Here is a 24,476-nt window from a genome sequence, read left to right as displayed (position 1 = left end):
GGTCTAAGGGCATCACTACCATGGTGAAAGCATGCCTACCCCAAACTTCTGGGGTTGTGCATGCATTTCTTAATGCAAAAATCAGAATGCGAACATTTATTCCTGAAAAGAAGCTTCCATTCTATGTGCTTCCCGAGGTGGTTGAGTTGATAGGATTCATGAATTTCTAGTGTCCAGAGTATAATAACCATTGATAAATGGAGAGAATACTGCTCAATAATTATGGATTGGTGTTGGCCTATTTATTTTTTGTATGTATGAATATTTGTATGGGCACTACATATGTGCAGTGCCCACTGAGGTCAAAAGAGGGTGTTGAATCCCCTGAAACTGAAAGTTACAACCTGTCATGAACTGCCATTTGGATGCTGGGAATTGAACCCAGGTCCTCTCCAAGAGCAGCCAGTGCTCTTAATCTCTGAGCCATGTCTCCAGCCCTAACGTTGGATTATTACTATGTTTACATAATCTTACCCATTTCCATTCAATCAATATAAAACTTAACTGACAAATCAATGTTTGATCTCCAATAATTAACATAGGTAAAAATTTAAGGAAGTTGGAATTTGAGACCACCGTGACATGGCCATACCAGACCAACAATTGTTACTGATAATGAGTAAAAAGTCAAGTAAAAACTTGAGTTCTGAAGTTATATAATTATATAATTTGTTTATTACCAGTTGGGATTTTGCTTCTTCCAGTAGGTATGGATATAGTTCTGTGTGGTAAAAGATAAGAAGAAGATAAGAAAAGATCAGTAAGCAGCTTAGGGTACTACTATCCCAGTTTTGCAGTTCTAAAATTCCTTGGAAAGAAATAGGAGCCTAAAGAGCAGAGAAAAAGAAGTAGCCATGTCAGATTTTGAGGAAAACCTTCCTCTTTCTTTGATAAAATGGTAATATAAAATCACATTTGATTTTCTTGGTCCTTTGGTGTTTTCAAGGTGTAAAAATCATATGTGCTGTTTAGTTGATGTCAACTTGACACAAGCTGGTGTCATCTGGAAGAGGGAGCCTCAGCTGAGTCAATGCCTCCATGGATTGACCTGTAGGCAAGTCTGTGGGGGCATTTTCTTCAATACTGATTAAAGTGGAAGGGTCCAGCCACTTTAAAGTGGGTGGTGCCACCCCTGGGCAGGTAATCTCTGTGTGTATAAGAAAACAGACTAAGCAAGCCATGGAGAACAAACCAGTGAGTAATGTTCCTCCATGGCCTCTGCTTCAGTTCCTGCCTCCAGGCTCCTGCTTTGAGTTCCTGCCAAGTTCCCTCAGTGATGGACTGTGATCTGAAAGGTGAAATAAGCCCTTTCCTCCTCATGTTGGTTTCAATCATCATTTTATTTCAGCAACAGAGAGTAAAAATAAGACAGCATACAACTATGTAAAAGAGCATGTTCTCAAAAATAAACCTAACTAAAGCTATAATCTGAAATATATTTTAATTTTAGTTGTCTTACAGTATTTGAATCAAATGGTCCCAGGGTTCCTGATGATGATTCCGGGAGTGTATCTACAGCCATAGATTTGGGTTTCAGTCTTTGCTTCATCCAGTTCATTTCTTTATCTACTTGTGGGATTGTCTAACTAGGATGCAGATCAACCAAGGCCTCCATGTTTGTGCTGCTCAGACCACAGCTGTTAAATGAGATTTTAACTCTCAGACGAGTTGTAGAAGCTGCTGCTGAACGGACCGCTTGATTTTACTTGTTTCATATTCTCAGGCAACAAAGATGAACCAACAGCTTATTAAAAGTTATATCAGGAATTAAATTCCTACAACTTCATCTGGAGATTTAGAATCTTAATTTCTTGTACCATGTAGGAGGTATAGGTGGCTGTCATTAAAAACACTGACCAAAATCAACTTAGGGGAAGAAAGGGTTTCCTTGGGTTCCACTTCCAGATTACAGTCCATCATTGAAGGAAATCAAGGAACAAACCCAAGCACAAACGTAAAGAAGAGGACGTGGAACAGTGCTGCTTGCCAGCTTATTTGCAGGCTCATAGTTCTTTTTATACATCCCAGGACCACTTGCCTAGGGAATGGTGCCACCTCCAGTGGCATAAGTCTTTAGGTATCAATGAACAATTGAGAGACAAGTAGATAAAGAAATGAACTGGATGAAGCAAAGACTGAAACCCAAATCTATGGCTGTAGATGTGCCCATGGGCTAATCTTATAAAGAAAATCACTCAATCAAGACTTCTTTTTCAGGTAGTAGTCTAAATATCATATCAACATTATGAAATACTTTATGTAATATAGCATAGACAATAGAGAATCACAAAATCACTATATTGAGTCAATTGGCCAGCATAACTTTTTGCCAGTGTATGAAGTAGCAGGTGTGTGTATGACTTTATTCCCTGGCATTTACATGAGCCTTTGTGTGATTATGTGATATAAATATATAGTGAGTTCAGTGTTTCAGACTATACATGAAGTTTGACTCTTAAACTTTAGGATAAAAGTGAACATGTAAGTTAAAAGAGCTTGACATGTCCAAGCTTTCACTAGGTTTTACTAGAACTCTCTGAGCTTCATGCAATAAATTATTGGTTACTTGATAATATTGAAGGTGATGGACAGGACATGGTGGTACACATCTCTGATCCCAACACTTGAGAGGGAGAGGCAAGAGGATCAGGATGGCAAGCAAACAAAAATCATCATGGTATTGAAGATTAAACAAGTGATTTGGAGTATCTATAATGAGATCTGCAAATGTAAATAACTGTCTTCCAGGAGTTGAAATGTGTTTACTTCAGCTTACATGTCTGTTTATGTTTAGATGTTCATAAAACATTTATCATTTGGAACTATTCAAAAAGTAAATAAAATCCTGGGGACTAACATTTTATGTATAAAAGAAATAATTACAAAGTAAGAATGTTTGTAAAAGTTTTCATTGTGGCAACCTCATTCAACAATTGGTTGAGTAAATTGCTTTGCTCCCTGCTTGATGGTGGATTGGGTAGAAATGTTTTCCTAACCTTGGAAGTTACTTAGAGCCTTTCACATGTGAATTATTTGTTTATATCATAATGTATATTTTACTGGTAAGACTAGAGGTTGGCCATGTTAGCTGTTCAATTTTATTTTCTAAATAAGATACTACAAGTGAAACACAAGGTAGAAAATTTTGTGCCTTCCATGTTTATGACCATACCTGTAACTCTGAAAATGCACACCATAAACAAATAGGTCAAGCCCATCTTTCAGTTAAGTGCTTTAGAATTTTCATTTAGTCAAGTAAACTATAATCAATAGAAAATTGGAGTGTTCTTCATGAATAGTGGGTCTTGCTTTGTGATCTCAGCAGCAGTAAATTACTAAAATGGACCAAATTGTGAGATATAATATAATGGACCAAAATTATTATTCAGTTCCCAACATAAGGATCATGCATATGAGTTCCTATTAAATATACCAATAGTCTGTCACACAGTAGAGAAGAATCTGAAAGGGCAAATATGAATGACATTTCTATCAAATTGGAGCTGTCGACCTGTCATATGTCCTTGGGGCCCTGCACTTTTTGCCTTTCAGACATGTTCACTGCCTTGAAGGAAATATTGAAAGTTCCAATGCATCTTTAGCCTTCATAAACAATTGAGTCACCCGTCAGCATGCACCTGCAATAGCTGTGAGTGTTTAAAGCTCAGACATGTGACATTTCACCGTGGTATGACCCCCGGTTCCCTCGAATCCATCAGTACTGTCACCCCTCCTCCTGGTCCACACTCACACTCTTCTGTGGATGAGCCCCAAACCTCCCACTCTGCCTTAACCTCCCACCATCTTACTACACAGTCAAGGACAGTAACTGTCTTGAACTTTCCAAAGGTTTCTCCCAAGCATCATGCAAGAGTTGTTGACCCTGTCCTAAGGGATGTCACCGAAGCCCCAGCTTTCACACAGAGGGTAGACACGGTGCACCAGGGAGTGGGGAGAGGAACATGTGGGACATTTGCAGCTACACAGTAAGTAGCATTAATAATCTACCAGGCTGTCAGGACAGCAGGCTTAACTGATGGAGAAGGTACAGATTCTTATCCCGGAACTCCTCACCCTGCCCCTGCAGCAGGCCAATCTTAGTAGTGCTGGGGTTTTATGCAGACAACTGTTTCTAATTTTATTAGTCTATATTCCAACCAAATTTCAAAGAACATAGTTGTTCAAAGGCACTGTGTACCCTTTCATTGAGGAAGCTTTTTAAAACCAGTACAACCTTTTTTTTTTTTTTTTTTTTAAATTGCTTCTTTTTTAAGTCGATAGCTGCCAACCTTTAGAGTACATTAGAATTACTGGAAAATACTCATTCAAACACAGGTTGTTGGACCCCACATCCAAGCATCTGCAACTGTTTGCCCTGCAACCAGTTCTCAGGTTCTACAGGCCATGCTGGCCTATGAACAGCTCTTTCAGAACTACACAACATGGATTGGACACATACATTACTTCAAGGTTTCTGCCAACGGAAGCGTTCTGTTGGTTCTGTCTGAACAGCTCAACTGAATGCTTTCCATTAAGTAGACCTCTATAGCTTTTTAAGTGTAAAAATAAATTTCTCCAAGTCATATACCCTATCAGTAAGAGAACTATCTTATTTTACTACTTACCAAGAGTCTATTAATGGATAGAATTTCATATAATAGCTATTTACTTACTATATATCTCTAATGGTACAGATGGCCAATTTGAATTACCTCATTGGTTTAAAAAACAACAACAAATACAACAAAATGTGCTTTTATTTGCAATGCAAATCAGAGCTTAATAAAGGTTATAAGAATACTTTTGCCTAGTTTGTCCACAGGTTTCCTAAATGCACAGAATCTATGACCTTATCATGAGCCCCTTTCAAAACACAAGCTTGTACTACATATCTTCTTGTCTTGTGCTGTTGTGATTTTCCTTATGAAGTGATTTGTTTTAATAGCTTGTATACATATGTGTACACAATATATATGGTAAAAATTCCACTGCCCTGGAGGTCTAAAACTTCCTGTTATAGTTATGTGTGAAGTTTTTGCCTTTTAGTTTTTTTTAAGAGATATAAATGATGGATTTAGTGAGAAATTGTTCTAGAATTTGCTCATATATAAGCATATATGTATATTTATATGTATATATATATATGTATATGCTGAAGAGTTAAATTTTTGTAGAGATTAGCATGTGCCTCCCTGCTATCTATTTACCCTATTTGATTAAAGATAGTTTCACTTTAAAGCAAAGTTCCTGCTATGGAAAAATATCACATATACTCTCAATTTATGAAATAATATTTAAAAGGAAACTAAACCTTTATTCTACAGTAAAATTTCAGTAGTACTGAATCTGACATAAATAATTGTCCAAATGTTCCAATTTTAGAGCGTAACAGAAGAATAAAATAGTTTGTAGTGATGAGCGAGCAATGTCATGTTGCTTTTTCTGATTCTCATGATGCAACAGAAATCCAGCAGAATTGTATCCAGAAATGTTATGTAATTAATAAACTGGGAGCTAATAGAGAAGGGCATAAAATTGAGCTACACTCTTCAAGCATAGAATAATTGAAGTCACTAACTGTACCGAACTGGTCTCATATAGATGTTCGCGCCAAGGAATATTTTGAGCATTCTTCTGGATTTTATGTTATGAATGTGGTGATGTTTGTTTGGATGTTTAGGTAATATATAATTATCACAATGTTAATCATGTTTATTTTCATTTGTAGAGAAAAATATAAAATTATTTCTGTGAAAAATGGGGGAAATAATTATTTTCTTAGAAAATTGTATTAGTATTTTTTTATCCAGTTGGGAGAGCAGTTCTGTCCTGAGCCATACACACAGGGATGGTCTAGGTACTGCCTCTACACCAGAGATCTAAAAACAAAAATAAAACAGAAAAAGCTGACCAGCATCATAATCTTATGTGCACTGTGTATAAATGAATCACAATGGAATCAGCTTCGTAAGAGTAGTTCTTGCTGACTATATCACGTGGCTGCTTTCTGTGGATAGTAGAGGGTATGTGTGCTTTATATGTTATACAACCAGGGCTCTGTAATATGTAGTTGAAAGTGGCATTATGTCAACAGCTAACCAAACACTGTACTGTTGAGCATGAACGCTCGGATCATGGATAGGAAATGACAGTGACAGGCTGTGTAGCTGTGTTTTTTAGATGTCTCTGGTCAGCCTTTCCTCGTCACAACTCATGTTCTAATGATCCTTGCAGGATGAAGTGGCCCAGCCACTGAACCTATCAGCTAAACCCAAGACCTCTGATGGCAAATCACCCACGTCACCCACCTCTCCCCACATGCCAGCTCTGAGAATAAGCAGTGGGGCGGGCCCCCTCAAAGCCTCCGCCCCGGCTGCGTTAGCTAGTCCTCCAGCAAGAGTTAGCACGATAGGTAAGTTCCGTTCCTCTTGTTCTTGTTAACTTTCCGTTTATGGCAATTGAATGAAGTCTAAGATGGCATGTCACGTACAGGCTGCAAATGGTTTGAGCAAGTGACAGAGATGTCATTTGAGTTACTTCCATAAGGTCTGTTTTAAACATGCAACTGGCATTTCTAACTCAGTCAAATTGTATGCCCTGACAATCTAGAAGTACTAGTTACAGTTATATGTGCAACTTTGCCTTGTAGTATATTTTTTAAGAGACATAAATGTCTAATTGTAGAGAAAGATGGTTCCAGAATTTTGCTCCTAAGTGACTTGACTTTTCTATCATGAAGATTTTTTTTCCATTGTTGTGATGTGTACAAATATATAAGGAGGGATACATTCTGTTTGGGTCAACTGTCAACCATGAAATAAGAAGTTTGTTCTGTTGTATTCTGATTGAAAATTCTGATTGCACATAAACAGGGAATGTGAAGAGTAGTATCTTCGGTTTCCCTGTAACTATAATTTCCGATGAGTTAACCAACACTATTATTTTTATTTTTCATGCATGAATTAAAATGTACTCAATTCAGCACATATTCATTGATACGTTTGTTACTTCTGTCTGATTAGGAAACCTCTAGCACAGATTAGCCCCTATGTAGAACATGATTACTTTGGAGGTGTTATAATCTAGCTCATAAATACTGAAAGATACTCCAGAGCACAGCACTATAATCCTATAAAGAGGAGAGTGTCATATTCTCCTGGGAAGAATCAAGATAAAGTTACAAACAGTATTACTCCAACTAAACTCTGAAGAATTGATATATTCATAAGCATTCTAGGCTGTAAGCAAAGAAGAAAAGCTCAGAAAAATATGTCCCTGTGAAATGAAGGGATTTGGCTAGAAAGCTGAATAATGTGGAAGAAAGTGGTGGAAGAAAAAATGGAAATATGTGGATGGGACGGGATGGAACACTCTCATATGAGATTTTGACTTCTTCACAGAGTGCTGTGGTCAGAACTTTAAGTATTGACAACTGAGCAATATTGTTTAGTGAAAACACTGTTATCATCTATGGTAGCACTATGATGTCTATGGTGTTCCATGAGATAGAAATAAGCAAAGGGGGTTCTGGAGGGGTGGAGGCATATGAAAGGAGATCTGACAAAGTCATTTGCACTGGAGTGGAGACCGAGGAGCCAGGAGCTTCAACTAGCTATGAACAAGAAGAAAGCAGGACCGAATTGGAAGGAAGACATAAAAATGAAGTTTAATATGTGTTGAATTCCAAGAACAGGGAAACGTTTAGTTACAAGTTCTCAGGAGGAAACTGTGAAACTATTTGATCTGTAAAAGCAGAGCTGGGATGTTAGCTACAGAGATCATTACTTGACTAGAGCATTTCACCAGAAATGAGTGTGTCTGGTAAGAACCACAAAGGCTACCAATTGGATTAACTAGCAGTTGTATAAAAACCAACCCCAAACCTGCCTTTCAAGGTACACTTCCTCAGTTTAAAGGGGAAACTCAGCTAATTATTGCTGCCTTAGGATATTTCAAAACCTCAGAGTAAAGATGCTGACCGGAGCATCAGACCCTTGGATCTCACTGGAGGCAGCCAGCCCACTTGCCCCGCTGGTAGCTGGAAACCTCAGTTCTTAATCACAGAAACCTTCCCTGGAGCTGCTTATCACGTGGCGGGAAAAGTTACCAATGAGTGAACCCCAAAAGAGAGCAGAGAAAGCCCTGATGTTTGTGGCCTGCTCATGGGATTCCTGTCAAGTCTGTTCTACTATTCTGAAACCTCACTCCACATAAAGGTAATTAGCTCCCAACCTCTGAAGGGAAAATTTCAGAGATGTTTAAACATATTTTAAATATACCACACATTCTTCTAGGTAGAAAACTACTGAAAAAGACTGTCCAAAACTACTGAAGAATGAAGTCCACATATATCAGTAGTGTGGGGAAGCCTTCAGTCAGTGAATAGAGCTCATGGTAAAACATGAAAAATCTCACTCTGAAAAACAATCCTATCTATGCAAGCAGTTTGAGATAGGTTTCATTTCTTCCAGTCACCTTTGACCTCATAAAAGATCTCACGTGGCCGAGCAACCCTGTGCATTTAAGTCAACACAGTCACCTCACAGACAAATAACAGGGCAATAAGGCTGGCTCTAGAAGAAGTTTCACATAGAGGTTATTTGATGGTGGCACTCTACAGAGGAACAGAAGAACATAAAGCAGAAAAGCCTTAGGCTTTAGCTGGACTTCTCAGATAGGTAGACTCGGAAAACCAAGTGGAGTGATTTCATCAGACTCCCAGTTACAGCAGTTTGGAGAGTAGGACAGTCCAGTGAATGATACAGTTAAGTCAGCAATGTGGACTCATCTTGTAAATGTAGCACTGAGAAGTGACTGGGTGAGTTGAGCAGACATAGGTTTTAAAATGGAGATGGGTGGGTAGGTAGGTAGGCAGATAGATAGATAGATAGATAGATAGATAGATAGATAGATAGATAGATAGATATAGACAGATAGATGATAGACAAACAGACAGATATTCCTCTCCAAAGAGGAAGAGGAGAAAAGTAGAGAGATGCACAGCCCTCAGAGTGAGGTGATGCTATTTATAGCAAAGAGAAAGGACTGCTGGAAGGACTTGCCTTAGAAAAAAGAAAAACTAGGTCTTTGGTTTGAGACAAAGAAATAGAAAATTAGTCCAGAGTCAGAGAAATTGAAAACTAGACAGATAAAAAAGGTATTTCCAGATGCTTTAATTTTACAAAGCATAACTCAAGATGATTGATTTATTAGCAGTAATTCAGCATAAGGCAGGGGGCATTCAGAAGAGAGCCAGTGAAAAGTGAAGTTTAAAATCTGCATGTACATCACACCACTGTGGTCTAATACTGACTTACTCTACAGTGTCCTAAAGGACATATGATTAGATTTGTTTCTGTGTACTCAGTGTGTGAGAGAATATTTGATTTGGCAAAAAAGATACACTTCCTTTGAAAAATGGAGTTCATAAATATCACAGTGTTGACGTATGGCCTACCCTTAAAATATTACTCAACCTCTGCTTTATATGTATATATAATTTTATAGATAAACATATATAATCAGATATGTATGTATGTAGATAGTTTTACTTCAACATCCCTAAAGATTAACTATAGCCAAGTATTTTATAAAGGGAAGAATGTATTTAATGATACTTATCATATGGTTTTCTCTACTACTGTAATAAAACATCTCCTTCCCCCACCCTATAAAGTCCTTTCACCATATCTACAGCCCTCATATTTTCCAAGGGCCACTACAATTTACTTTTCTCTTTTCAACAAATGTAGATGTTGAAAGCTGAAGCTATAATGAGAAATAATGTAGTTGGATAAAAGCTGGGAGGATTAATGGTGTTGTAAAGGTCATCCTGAAAGAAAAATTAATGTGTTAGGCCATTAATAAACCATGGAAAACTGTGGACCAAAAGATAACTTTGAGTTATCATTAATGACACTCAGCTCTTTGCTATATATCTATTAGCTACACATACAGAAAGTGACTTTTTGAGGTTGGTGGCCAACATACTCTAATGAGTATGTTCTACAAGAATACTTTGGATTGTAGACACATGATAGGCATCTGCAGAGAAAACAGAGCTTTAGCACAAATAGTCCAAAAGAACAGTGGATACTTTGAGACTCTGTGGGCAGGTGTCACTGTCCCTGCCTAGGCCCTTTCTATCTGAGTCACATATATTTATCTATGTAAACATTCTTCAAAGTATTTTTTATCCATTTCCTCACTGTGTCTATTCTAAAACTGTAGGCCCTCAGATAGAGCAGACACCCATGCTATCTAGTCCAGCAGTCCCATTTTGTAGGGAACTGAAGCACACAGTTGCCTCTGCAGGCATCTGGAGTAAGTTCCTTGGGATCATAAACAGCAGTATGGCTCTGATTTTGTGTGTTTCAGTGACAAGAAGCCAGCCCAGGGCTTTCCATATGCCAAGCATGTGCTTCATAACTAAGGTTCACTCATAGACCCCCTTATTTTTTTTAAGGAAATATATGTGTGGTAACTGTCTTAGTTAGGGTTTCTATTGCTGTAAAGAGATGCCATGACCATAACACCTCTTATAAAGGAAAACATTTAATTGGGATGGCTTACTTGCTTACCGATCAGAAGTTTGGTCCATTATTGTCATGGAGGGAATCACGGCGGCATACAGGCAGACATGGTGCCAGAGGAGCTGAGAGTCCTACATCTTGACTCACAGGCAACAGGAAGTGGTCTGTCTCACTGGGTGTAGTTTGAGAATACATGAGACCTCAAAGCCCACCTTCCTCCAGCAAGACCACACCTCCTAATAGTGCCACTCCCTTTGGGGGCCATTTTCTTTAAAACCACACAGTAACTTAGCAATTAATTTGTCTGTCCTCACCTCCATAGGTAGCCCAGCCATTTATTTATCTGCCCTCACCTCCTTAGGGCAGCAGCTAAGGTCCCTGAGTGAGCATTCTCTCTGACTAGATAACTTATCTTACTGGTTTATCTTTCCTCTCACCCATGTGAGAGCTAAACACCTTCTGTGTGGGCCAGTGCAAGGGCTGAGCATATAAGGGTGCTTGCTGCTAAGCCTGATAACCTGAGTTTGAATCCTAGAATGTACATGGTGGAATGAGAGACCTGACTCATACAAATTGTCATCTGACCTCTACACCCACACCCTGGTACTCACACATATATTCACACATAGACACAGACACACATGAAAAGAAAGAAAGAAAGAAAGAAAGAAAGAAAGAAAGAAAGAAAGAAAGAAAGAAAGAAAGAGAAAAGAAAAAGAGAGAGGGAGAGAGGGAGGGAGGAAGGAAGGAAGAAAGGAAGGAAAGGAAGAAAGAAAAAGGTAAAACATTTACAAAACACCTTTCTAATGCATGCATTTTCAAACCATGAGAAACAAACAGAAGTAGCATATACTGAGGCTTCTGACCTAGTATAACTTGGTTTCATGTTAGAACATGTTATTTTTTACCTTAGGTTCCTCAGAGGCCCATGAAAATTACAACTGTACTTATGTTGTCTTGATAGGCACAAGCTGACCTAAACAAAGAAGACAGAATTATGTTCAAGTGCATTAATTGCATTAGCAACATAGCCCAGGCTGGCCTCAAACCCTAGATCATCACCTTCCGCCTCCCTTCTGAGTGCTGGGATTATGGCCATGAATCACTGTGCCTGGATATTACTTTACTTTTTTAATGGGAAAAACCTACACAGAGGATATGACGAGACAAAGTGCATGTTGGGATCAGTGACTAAGTGAGACTATTACAATCCACAGAAAGCCACTGCTTCATCAGGAAGTGAACCGTGTCGTCCTACCACATCTTAAAATAGTTTACATTTACATGGCACTTCATAGTTTACAAATTGTTGTCATGTCTATGATTTCATTCTGACTTTCTCAGATGAAGAAATGAATATTGTGTATTTGGGTGCTGATATTTAATAACTGAAAGTCCAACTTTTATTTCTAACTAGAATGTTTTATGGGATCAGTGAGATGGCTCAGAGGGTAAAAAGGAATTCCCCATAAGCCTGAAGACTTGAGTTCAGTTCCTGGGACCCATATGACCCATATGGTGAAAGGAGAGAACTAACTTCATGGGTTATCTTAAATCCTACCTATATGCTGTGATACTCAAATGTGTGTATACACACACACACACACACACACACACACACACACACACTAAACAAATGTAATTTTAATAAATCAAAATGTTTTACACCAAATGTATATATAACAAGTAGGAATTTGTCTTGTCTTGGTGTCATCTGCTTGGTTCTGTGCCATGCAGTGAAGCCTTCCATTGACATGAACTTGGAATTATAGACAGGCAGGTGCTCACAGGAATGTGTACATATTCCTTCACAATAGTCTTGTAATGAGACAAGGGGATGAAAAGTAACACTGAAAACACATGCACTTGGGGCTGGAGAGGTGGCCCAGTGGTTAGGAGCATTTGCTGCTCTAGCAGAGGACCTGATTTCCATTCCCAAGCACCCACATCAGAAGACTCACACAAGCCTGTAACTGCAGCTCCAGGAGATCCAATGCCCTCTTCTGTCTTCTGAGGACACCTGCACTCACGCATATGCACACACACACACACACACACACACACACACACACACACACACAGAGAGAGAGAGAGAGAGAGAGAGAGAGAGAGAGAGAGAGAGAGAGAATTAGAATAAAATATTTTTAAATGCCCTCAAGTAGTTCGTGAACTGACAAGCCGAAACAACATGCTTAGGAAACGCAGACCTGTGTGATAAAGCCTTTACAAGACTTCAAAGCAGTAGAAAAGCAGGCTGCACAGAACTGGCCTGGAGCATGTCTGGTCTATGTCAGAGAGGTCCTCACAGACTGAATAATGCCTGAATAAATTCCCAAACACAGCAGAAAGAGAGAACACTTCAGCAAATGAGGAACTTGTGGAGACAGGAAGCAGGAAAGTCTTGAGACTGGGGTGACCTCCCTTTGAAACTCATACAGAACTCGTGAGAGATAGACACAAGGGCATGGGAGGACCACATGTTTGACAACACCGAGAGGCTTTAGACCTTGTTAGAGCTCTTGGGCTCATCCCAGAACCATGCTTTGGGAGAAACATTAAAGACTTTTGAAAGCTATAATGTGTACAGGAAAGGCTGGAAGTTGGCATTATCTCTTGAAGAGTCTCAAGGCACATAACTATAGCCAATGCTTGGAAGACAGTTAGCTTTACTTCAGTACTTCCACGGTTACAAACCATGACAGATGGTCATTTCATGACATGCTATTTTAAGCATGAGGGTACCAAGAGATGAGTTTTTAGACAGAGGTTTTCACATCCAAATACTTTGTCTGGAAGCAGAGGAAAGACAGACTGAGGATGTAACTATGAAGATAACAAAACAGTAAGAACAGGATTAGCCTAAGTGACAGATGGGGTAACTTCAGTGAAAACAGGGACCATGGGGGTTGGGGAGGTAAATTTAAGAGCTGAGGAATGAACACACAACAATGAGACTTGACTGTCTGTTATCCAGGGAAGGTAAAAAATCTAATCTTAGATGACACCCACGTGATGGGATAGGCAACTGGGAAGTTTGTGAGATGTAGAAAGGACAGCCTGAGGCAGGAGATGAGTAATGAGTTCTGAGATACACAGGCTACATTTCAGGCCACATGGGGTGTGCAGGTAGAGGAGCCTGGTGGGAAAATATCTGAATACTAGGGTCTGAAGCTGACAACAGTTGTTGTTTGTTTTTGTTTTTGTGTATATAGTATATGGGATAATCTTTCAACTCTTAGAGAAACAATTAAGAATATAGGTGGTGGGCTAGGGAAATAGTTCAGCCAGTAAAGTAACTTGTAAGCAGGAAGACCCATGTCCCTGGAACATGCTTAACCAGCTTAGACTTCTAATATGCTCCAGGCCTATGGCAGACCGTGTCTTAAAATCTAAGGTAGATGGCACCTAAAATGACCCTGAAGTTGATCACTGGCTTTCATACACATAGTCACCCAGTAGTTCACATGCATACACACACACACACACACACACACACACACACAATTATAAAAGAAAGAGATAATATATTGGTGTGCCACACTACCAAAAGGCATAGCCATAAACGCTGTGACTTGAAATCAGTTCGCCTTCTTCCTGTTTTGAAGGCTGGGTCCAAATTCAGTGAGTCTCCATGGTGTCTGCTGACTGTCCTTGGCACACTTCACTTTCCACACAGAGTACTGTGGTCTTTGCCTTCATCTATACATATATATGTGGTCTGCTCCTTTCTCTCTCCCTGTGTTAGAACACTAGTCACTGGATTTAGGACTTAGCAAAAACTCACAGTGATTTCACCTCCAGATCCTTAAAACTGTCCACAAAAGACCTGCTTGTCACTGAGATAAGGATGCTCCTTTCTTTCCTGTACGGTAGCCCTGAGTGATTCCTTCCCTACAGAACTTTCCTTTTTCTACAGTTAGCCTTTCCAATTTGTTGCATCTTCTCTGCTCATGAAAGTGAGTGGGGTGGAAACACACACACACACACACACACACACACACACACTTACACACACACTTACACACATGCACAAAAGACAGCAAGACAGAGACACAGACAGAGAAGGAGAGACAGAGAGTGACAGAGACAGATTGAATAGGATGCAGAGAGGGAGGGAAGAAATTTTCAGAATGTTTTGTAGCAGTGCAGGTGAAACACAAAGGCATATGAAAAAAATCAAACTGAGGTGAATTTAACCAAGTTTTAGACACAACTCTTTTGCATTAGTTATGTCATTTGAAATATTAACTAGAAGTCATACTGTCTTTAGCCCTCAAATTTTCCCCTATGAGTTTGTTAAACTTCTATACATGTGTAGATTCTAGCTATAGATGTAATCGCTGCCTAAATTTGTAGACAACAAACAAACAAGCCAACAAACAAACAAAAAACAAATAATAACAAAAAAGCAGAATATCACTTATCAAATGGCCATTTGGGTCTGTCATTTTGAACTCTAACAGATGGGCTTGCATTTAATTGAAGTTCTGCTTATTTATTTATTTCGTGCTGGGGATCAAACCCAGGGCCCTGTGTGTGCCAGCCAAGCCCTCTTCTCCTGAATAACAACCCACGCCCACACATGAATGTCTGTGCCAACCATGAAAGGCCATTCCTTCACAGTTTTCAATGTCATGACCAGTCCTCTCACAGGAGTGCCAGGAGGGGTCAGAGAGGGCAAATGTGAAAGCAGTCATCGTCATCGGGATGAAGCACCTCCTTACGTGCCAAGGGCTTCCTCTCTCATCATCATTGCATTCCTTTTACAGCTGAGGAAAATGGAAGCCAGAGAGATTGTTACAATTTGTCAACTATCACGCTTCCCATAAATAGAAACCTAGATCCATCGGAGTCCAGTCTGCCGATTCCACTCACTTCCCCGGGCCATTTTGCAAACAGAGTGACAGTGAATGCTGGCATGGGACATTCATTATGTCTGAAGACTGGATTAACTCCGTGGATCTTGACACTGTTTGCTAATGTTGTGTCATCCACATTTAAGCGATGAAGCAGTTAAGAGAAAAGTAAGACAACTTGACCAAGCTAAGGTTTTATGGCGTGACTAATGTAGGTCATATTTTTTTTTCCCTTATTGATTGGGAAGTTGAACCAAAATTTAAGGATGGGTGAAGAAACATTGAGGCAAAAATATGGAGGGAAAGAAGTTATGGTGGTAGGGCGGGGAACATACGTTCTGAGTGTAGAGGGAGGGAGCTGCCACACTGGCAGGGTATCGGGCAGGGGTGGGGGGTGGCCATTCTGCAGGGAAGGGAAGATGCTTTGAAATGCAGCAACTCAGAGGACAGAGGAAGCAGCAGAAGGTTGGCTTCAGCCAGTGAGTGAAGAGAAAACAGGAGAGGATACATGCAGCGTCTTTGAGAAGCTTTAGAAAGGGAGAGGGAGACATTTAAAACTAAAGTTTGAGAATAAACTTTATTTGCTTGTTGAAGGAAGGAAATAACCTCACACTAAGAGTTGAAGTTGGAGAGAAACGGTTTAAATATAAGAAACATCAGTGGGGAGTAAGAGACATCTAGAACTTGAGTCTAGGGCACTTTTGATGACTAGAAAGAAGGCTACCATTTTCAGTGAAACAGGTGATGAAAATGAAGTTTGAACGGTAGGAGATGGGGTGAGGGCAGAAAGGTTGGCATCATACCCAACCATTCTTTCTAGAATCCAAGGCAAGGGCATGGGTTGATATGGAGAGTCAGCAGAGGAAGAAAGACATTAGCTGAGTGTGATAAGATAACACCATATAGACACAGTGAACAAAGCCATGCTGTGGTTGAACTCTGTAACATATAAATGGCTTTAAGATTTAGCAGAGCAGATATCAATTTTAGAATCTAACACGGCATTGCTACTGAAACACAGGGTTCTCTAAAAGCAATGTTTATTTTAGAACCAGCGCCTGTTTGAGCCTGAACCCACACTCCCCAGCATTGAAGTGGCCTTTGTTGCTCACAGGTTTCAGTTAATCACCTTCACCATCATTTGCTTTCCTCCTGTATCCATATTAACTGTTTTTCTACACAGTGCTGTCTTGGCAGTCTGTAAAAAGCTTAAAGAATTCATGCTTTTATTCAGCACCATGTGCTAAACCATTTCAAATATATTTGTGTTCTAGAGAAGCTAAACAGACCATAGAAAGACTAAATAGAGTATAAAAAGCACACATTGCCAGGTTGAGTAGAGACAGGGGTCAGGGGCCAGGACAAGCAGGCTGGGTCCTCTCAGGATCTGCTTAAACAAACACACCCAAGCTTATCATAGAAGGGCTGGATTCCCACCCAGAGTTTCAGAATGCACTGGGGAATAATATGCTGAGAAGATTGTTCAGGATGCTGAGGATAGTGGCGTGGTAAGCAGGTCCATCTTTGGAAACAGATAATCACTCTAAATAGTCCTTGGTCTAAACAGTTGTTTCCCGTTCAGATTGTGTGTATTTGAAGCAGCATTTTGTTGTTTGGATCAGTTCCAGTGATTACTTCTGAAAAGCAAAGTTATCACTCTCAAGATCCCTGCTTTGCAGGACCTCATCTTAAACATGCTCAGGGACCTGAGAAGATGCCCAGACCAGGACTTGTCTGTGATGAAGAAAGCCAGGGACCACTGAGGAGCCAACGTCACACTGTCAAACTCACATCCTTCTCTTGGTAGAATTTTTAAGCAGCAAGAAAATATTTGATGTGTTTTGGCAATCAGCGGGTCAGACAGAAGAGCTATGCAATGAGGGTGTGTAATCTGACATGATTAGACAAGGCTCTTTAGTACCAGAACATTCATAATGACACAAAGAAAGAGTATTAATAACACTTTCGTAGCACGGCAGCTAGCCATTTTATATTTCCTTTCTTTAATCTTAGTGTTTTTCAACAAATCGTGGGATTTAATAGCGTGTTTTGGCAGATTAGAGGATTTATGGCCCAGATGTTTTTTGTTCTAAAAATGGATTAGGGTGTAAAGTTTGCTGGAATTCGTGGAACATGTTGAGGCAAGCCGGTCATTTTATGTGTGATTAGTGCCTGCCTTCTGTCTCACAGTCCCTCCATCTGTCACAGCTCACCAATGGATCTGGTTAGATTTAGCCTCATGTCACAAACAAGTCCCTTTTCTGGGCAATTTCATATTACAGATCCATCTTATGCCATTTTATGCCCCAGTTAAAAGATAGAGAAACAGAATATTAGCCATCCTTTAAATATTTGCAAATGCACTGGCTTTTTCTCTCTCATTTCTCTTCTACCCTAAAATGATGCAACTCTGCACAAGAGTGCGCAACAAATAAATAAACGGCAACAGTTCAGCAGAGATCAAAAATCCCCTTAGCTCCCTCCCTCACCATCCTTTAAAGCTACGTCAGCAGCACTTCACCAAGCCTGAGTTGGGGAGTTTCAGATCTGAGCTGGCCACTTGACTGTCTTATTAAGAGTGAGTTGAGCCGGGCGGTGGTGGCACACGCCTTTAGTCCCAGCACTTGGGAGGCAGAGCCAGGCGGATCTCTGTGAGTTCGAGGCCAGCCTGGGCTACCAAGTGAGTCCCAGGAAAGGCGCAAAGCTACACAGAGAAACCCTGTCTCGAAAAACCAAAAAAAAAAAAAAAAAAAAAAAAAAAAAGAGTGAGTTGAGACTAGAGTTAACAGTACCCCCGATATCTTACCAGTTGCGGGTTCCTGGTGACATTCTGTGCTTGAAGTCTCATGGCTCTTCAGATGCTCAGCAAACCACTGCCACCTGTAGTTCATTTCCACAGCAAGTGGATTTAGAGGAGGGGAACGTGCTTCCGCCAGTCAGCTAATAATGATTTATTCCATCTGTCTGGGACAGGCCTGATTGTCCTAGCCACGAACTCTGACCCGACTGTTCTGGTATTCTGAAACACTTGGTAATCATAGTGGTGATTACCAATGCACAAATCTTTCCATAGAATGAACATGACCTCTGCATGGGGGTAAAATAAAGTCATGTTTTTAAGCTTTGGAACACTCAATGTTCAATGGTGAAGATCATGTACTACTTTCTCAGAGGACCCAAGTTTGGTTCCCAGCAGCCACATTGCATGGTTCACAGACATGTGTGACTCCAGTTCCAGAGAATCAGAGGACCTCTTCTGGCCTCTGTGGGCATTGCACTCATATACATATACACATACACAGACATACACACAAGTACACACACACGCACAGTTCAAAATAAATTCAATCTTAAAGATACTCAAGTGTTGACTTAAAACTTTAGATAAAATTTTGCTTTAAATTTGTATTAGAAGTAACTAGTCATGGTGTAAGCATTTTTTTTTTTTGTTTTTTGTTTTATGCTATGGGTATTTGGCAGTGTTTTCATATATGACTGTGTGAATCAGTCATCCCCAATTGTGCTCTCATTCACTTATGCAGATGAATTTCATGAAGACACAAGGTTCTGCCAGATCCTAGCCCCCCCACCCGAAAGAAGTAATGGCCATGGCCAAAGTCCACCTGTCCCTCTCCCATGCATTTTGTACATCTGTTGTGTCTCATCCCTAGGTTATTTAAATGACCATGATGCTGTCACCAAGGCAATCCAAGAAGCTCGCCAGATGAAGGAGCAGCTCAGGCGGGAGCAGCAGGCGCTGGACGGGAAGGTGGCTGTAGTGAACAGCATAGGTCTCAACAACTGCCGGACAGACAAGGTTAGTGCTGGCAGTAACTTCCTCTCAGAGTGCTGTAAGCACCTGGATGCTCTCCTTCTCCCGTCCTTTCTCCTTAATGTCTTCAGAACGACAGCCCCTCCTGGCCCCTCCCCTGTCAACAAGGAGCTCCAGAGGCCCATCCAGATCAAAGCAGTCTAGCAGTGGGAAGTGTTAGAACACTATTATATCCCCAGACCTTACTGGGGATGAGCATCACCCTGTTTGCTGCCAGTGTTTATTAAAACAAAGTGGCATTTGAAATGCTGTGTCTGAGGGCAAGTTTTGCCTTCCAGAGATACTTAACTTGTATTTGGGGATCAGCTGGATTTGAAAACAGGGAATCTTCTTTAGTCAGCCTAAGCTTGGATGATAACCTGGCTCCTGAGCCTGTCATAATGTTACTGTCAAGTGTTAGGGACTGCAGAGTTGGAAAGTCTGACTTTATCATTGATACAAAATGTGCTTTGACCTTCTGTATTCTACCCAAAGCCAGCAGAGCTTCTAAACTAGCCAGAGACACGATTGGCTTCATGCCTTTTGATTTGTGTGTAAGCTTTGTCACTATAGCATGTGTGGAGTGGTGGATGTCTTTGGGTAGTACCAGGGTGAAAATATTGAATGGTAACTGAATTCTCATCATCCTACTGATACTGTAGGTAAGGGGTGTGGGTATGATCGGCTATTTACCAATGGTTTACAAGTTCGTCCTCCTGAGGAGCACGTAAGTCCTCCAGAAACGTCTCGGAATGAGCAGCTTGCTCCATTGGGTCACTCTCTCTGGTTTGCCGTGTGTCACTTGGAAGTAGGTAGGTAAGCACCCAGAGTATAGCAAGGTGGACGTGGGGCATGACCCTTCTAAGCTGCTGCTCTCCTGGGTCCTCACATGAGTAAATATCCAGGATGGAGAAACAAGTCCACTTCTGCTCCCTCTCTGGAGGCAGCCCCATGATCAGGATGCCTTCCCGCAGGCCTGCAGCTCTCACAATTCCTGTAGCCCAAGTGAGACTTTGGGACTAGAAGGGACAGCAGAAAGAAACACGGTGGCAGCCCTAAGAGGGAATGATAGCAAGCATAAAGGGATTTATGTTCAAATATTTAAACATTCTTGAAAGGACGCTCCAGCAAGAAACCCTTTCCTCTGCTCCCTGCGTAGAAATGAGTTTAACACTTGGCCAGATGCTAACGCAAAGTGACGGGAGCTATTCCTCGCAAGCATAGCTAAATTGCCGCTATTTGTTAAGCGCTTTGAATTCAGCTGTGGATGCAGCAGTTGGTTGCATTCCGTGAACATCTGTAACCCTCCCCCTTGTTTTTAATCCTCCAAAGCAGAGACAACTCTACCTATCTCCCCTCATTCCCCTCCCTTGTGCTGGCTGGGAATTGTCAAGTGACAACCGACCAAATCCTTTTGGACAGGAAGCCTTCAGCCCGAATTCTATATACTTGCAAAATAGGTCTTGTGGTTGGATCCGGGAGCCCATTAAAAGCACTTTGATGGTATGGAAATCCATCTTCATGAAGTTCCCGAAGCCCCTGAGCAGCAAGCTGTTTAGCTGTGGTTACAGATCAGTCATTCATATCGGAGGGCAATAATTGTGCTGACGGCTTGTAAGGCAACAGGAGTACGTAAAATAATCCTGGCTCTCCACCATGGCGATGGGAGTTAATCTTCTCTAATACACATCAGCTGTTGCTCTCATGCACGCCTTCAGTGACTCCAGAGCCTTCTGATTAAGCCATAGCAGTGCAGCCGCCTGCATGCACTCTAGTTCAGGCTCACGCATGCCAAGGGGGCCTTGATGCCGCCTCTTGTCCCATATCCACACCCATGAGCGTTTGATTTCACTCTGGTTAGCACCTCCTGTCCGAGTGGCAGCCATTGCCGCTGCCTTCGCAGGAAAACACTCCTTCAACCTCCCTTCCTCTTTAGTAGAGTTGCAACATCAATTTTTAAAATCTATTTTTGAAGTAATAACCTGCCAATTCCTGTTAATGAGCTGAGCCACTGCCCCTAACCTCAAGGTCCTTACTGATTGGCTTCAAAATATTCTTAACATTTTTATCTCTTTAGATTTATCTTTTTAACTTTGTAATTAAGCAAGTGTGTGTGTGTGTGTGTGTGTGTGTGTGTGTGTGTGTGTGAACGTGCATGTGAGTACAGGTGCCTACAATCAGAGCCCTGGAGCTGGAGTTACAGGGAGTTGTGGACCACCCCACCTGGGTGCTGGCAACCAAACTCAGTCCCTCTGCAAGTGTGTGCTCCTAACCACTGAACCTGCTCTCTATATCTGTGGTTCAATCTTAGACTTGTGTTTTTATCTGTTTTGACGTGGAGATTTTATAAAAATGAAGCCTTTCTGTCTAAGGTAACGGTGTGGCACACTCTTCCTCTAAAGTCCCGTAGCCAGAGGGTCTGAGTCGGCTTCCTAACAGTACTGTAGTTCTGCAGGAGAACACTGAGTGTGCTGCAGTGCTTGGCAGCAGGGACCATTGTGCTCACTGGGGCCTTTTCTGTTGGATAAACCTGGGTGTCAGTTCTGCCCTGATCAACCTATGTCTCTGTGACCTGGGGGAAGGTGATGAGGATAATGTCAAATCTGCATCTTTGGAAAGGTGATTATTCAACATTCACATCTACTGGGTGTCACAGACAGTCCTGTGAGTTTCGGGGGTTGGTTTTGAACAAAAAAATACAAAACTTGCTGGCAATTAAAGTAAAATTATTATTTGCATATTTTTAGGTGTAAGTCCCATCTATCAAGAGTAGGTATAGAACCTGGGTTACGTAGTATGCCCTAGCAATTATTTATCTGTACGGACAAAGGTGAATATTTGTGCTTGAAATATCATCCCATACTTTGACTGCCTTTCCCCAGGTCCTGCCTTTCTCTTGGGTTTTCAGAATTGTGCACCTTCTTCCAAAGTCAGTTCCCATGCAGGTTAGTGGTTAGCTTAAAACTTCCCTTTGGAGTTCTCAGAGAAAGGTATCAGTAGAATGAGTGATAAAGTCCTTTCACATTTTTCACTAGCATTTTCTCATGCCATTTGAAGTCTCCAAAGAATGCTATTTGCTACCTAAAGTAATCTTCCCTGGGCTGGAGAGATTGCTTAGTGGTTACCAGTGCTTGCAGCTCTTAGAGAGGACCAGTGCTGGTTCCCAGCACACATGTCAGGTGCCAACAGGCTGGAACTCAAGCTCCAGTAGATCTACCCCTCTTCTGGCCTCTGAAAGGCACCTATATACATGTGCACACACACAAACACATGCACACACACACATTCACACACACACACACACACACACACACATACATACATACATACACGTCTGATAAATAAGAAGACAGAGGTCAGGCAGAAGGATGGCAGGGCTGGGTACAGAGCAGAGGAGACTGAAAAGAACAAACTCCAGCCTCATGCTCTACACTGATCTACAGAGATGCACGTAGATAGCCCCAAGATCCAAATAACTAAAGTCCTGTCCTGGAGAAGTGTTCCCTCGGGCGTACAAACTTTATGCCTGTTGACTTCTCTTCACATATGAAGGTCTCAATTCTACGTAGCTGTAATTGGCCAGTGAAAACAATTAGAGGTGTGAAGACGAGGACAAATGTTTGCCGGGTGATATGAAACACACGATGAAAGTCATTTTTACTGAAACATATTTTAATTGAAGATTTCTAAAAGATTTTTCACTTCTTTACTTTTCTTGGAAGTGTTTCAACATACCCAAGAACTGTGTGTGTCAGGTTTCTTGGAAACTCTGGGACAGAGTGTATTTATAATTGTCATCTCTGGTTAATTATAGACTGATTGTATATTCAAATAATGTTATCTTCTGCCACAGAGTGCTGCTACAGATGACTTTGTAGCAGAAACCTCCATGTTAAGGGTGGAAAAGGAGGCATCTCAGGTAGGAAGCATGGAAGTGTTTGAGGCTCTGCTTCCTTAGTGCTGCCAGGGCAGCCTCTTGAGCACACAGGCCAGTGGATAGCAGGTCTGGACTTGGTAGTCTCTGCTCTAGGTCACAGAGCCTGGCTTTGTGCAGTGCTGGTCCCGCCGGGCAGTATGACTACAACAGAAACTTGGGCACACACCTACAAGGAGAAGGTGACCTGAAAGTCCCCAGATCCTTTCTCTCCTTCCAAATGTGGTTTCCCTGGGAAGAGTGAACCCCATGCTGTTGTGTCTGTTTGGAACATGTTTCTCAACAAATTGAGGAACTGTAAGTACAGGAGCATAAACAAATACTTAATCGCTATCAAGTAAGAGTGTTCAGAGGCAAGATTTAGTCACCCTTTGTTTATCAGCTTCATGATATCTGGGTCGAAATCTCTGACTCTTGATTTTTTTCCCTTTGGCTCACAAAATGGTTGGTGAACATGCAACTCAACTACCCATCATCCAGATGGTTAAGGGGAGGGGCCGTTCTCCCTTTGTTAAGCTCCATTCCCGTGGGCCTTCCTCTGCTAACTGGCTTCCCCAAACATCTCACTGGCTAGAAGTGGCTCATATGAATTTAAGGGAATCCCTTTAATTTGCTCACAAATCCTTTTCTGTAACGGAATTAGAGAATGTCTCTCTCTGAGAGCAAGGGACACTTGGAAATCAAAGGTGGTCTTCGTAGAGTTAAAAGAAGTGTCAGGTAGGTATTGGATAGGAAAAGGCAGTAGTCAACCCCTGCTATACCATAAAAATGGCACTGAGTTCTCAAATATTTATCTATCGACCTGAGGTGTGTTTTATAATCATCGTCACTCGCTGCCTTTAGCTCTCCCAACACTACCATCCAGGGCCTTATATCTCACTCGTGGCTCACAAAAAGTTAAATAATATCAAAGTGTGGGCTCAGGAAAACAGTGCTTGGTGATAGGTCAGAATCTATGACTTGTGTTCACATATGTGCTTTCCATACATGTTAAGACCGACTTCTGTCCTGCTTTTCTTATGTAAAGTAAGGGAAGTAAGCATGTAAAGGTGTGCATTTATTTCTTAAAGTTGAGAATTTACTCAGCATACATGGTCTACAGTCCCTGTAGTAGCCATGTTTATACATGCTGAGAATTCATCTATAATTGCAAATAGCTGCTAGAAGAATACCTTTGAAGCTCAAGAAAACTCCTTGGTAACTTTCTATAGAGAGGTGAATGTGGTGGTCAGCAATGCACTTGTTTTAAATCACAGTTCACTCAAGAGCTACGGGAGTCAAATTCATAGAAGCCCTACTCAGGAATGCACAGGGTAATTTGCAAACAGATTAATTTTATCACA

The 24,476-nt window shown here is 41.1% G+C and overlaps 1 protein-coding gene across 4 annotated transcripts in view; it reads left to right on the top strand.

The window, feature by feature from the left end:
* The window catches only part of Sox5 (SRY-box transcription factor 5), a 106,721-nt gene that overhangs the window by 57,241 nt on the left and 25,004 nt on the right, over positions 1-24,476 (top strand). For all 4 annotated transcript variants that reach the window (XM_059258773.1, XM_059258774.1, XM_059258776.1 and 1 more), the window contains 2 exons: positions 6,235-6,412; positions 19,060-19,205. In XM_059258773.1, coding sequence (XP_059114756.1) covers positions 6,235-6,412; positions 19,060-19,205 — 324 coding nt within the window. The remainder of the gene's footprint in view (positions 1-6,234; positions 6,413-19,059; positions 19,206-24,476) is intronic.

This window comes from Peromyscus eremicus, chromosome 3 (genome assembly GCF_949786415.1).
Source record: "Peromyscus eremicus chromosome 3, PerEre_H2_v1, whole genome shotgun sequence".
NCBI classification, from domain to species: domain Eukaryota; kingdom Metazoa; phylum Chordata; class Mammalia; order Rodentia; family Cricetidae; genus Peromyscus; species Peromyscus eremicus.
This window is presented reverse-complemented; position numbering and strand designations above follow the sequence as displayed.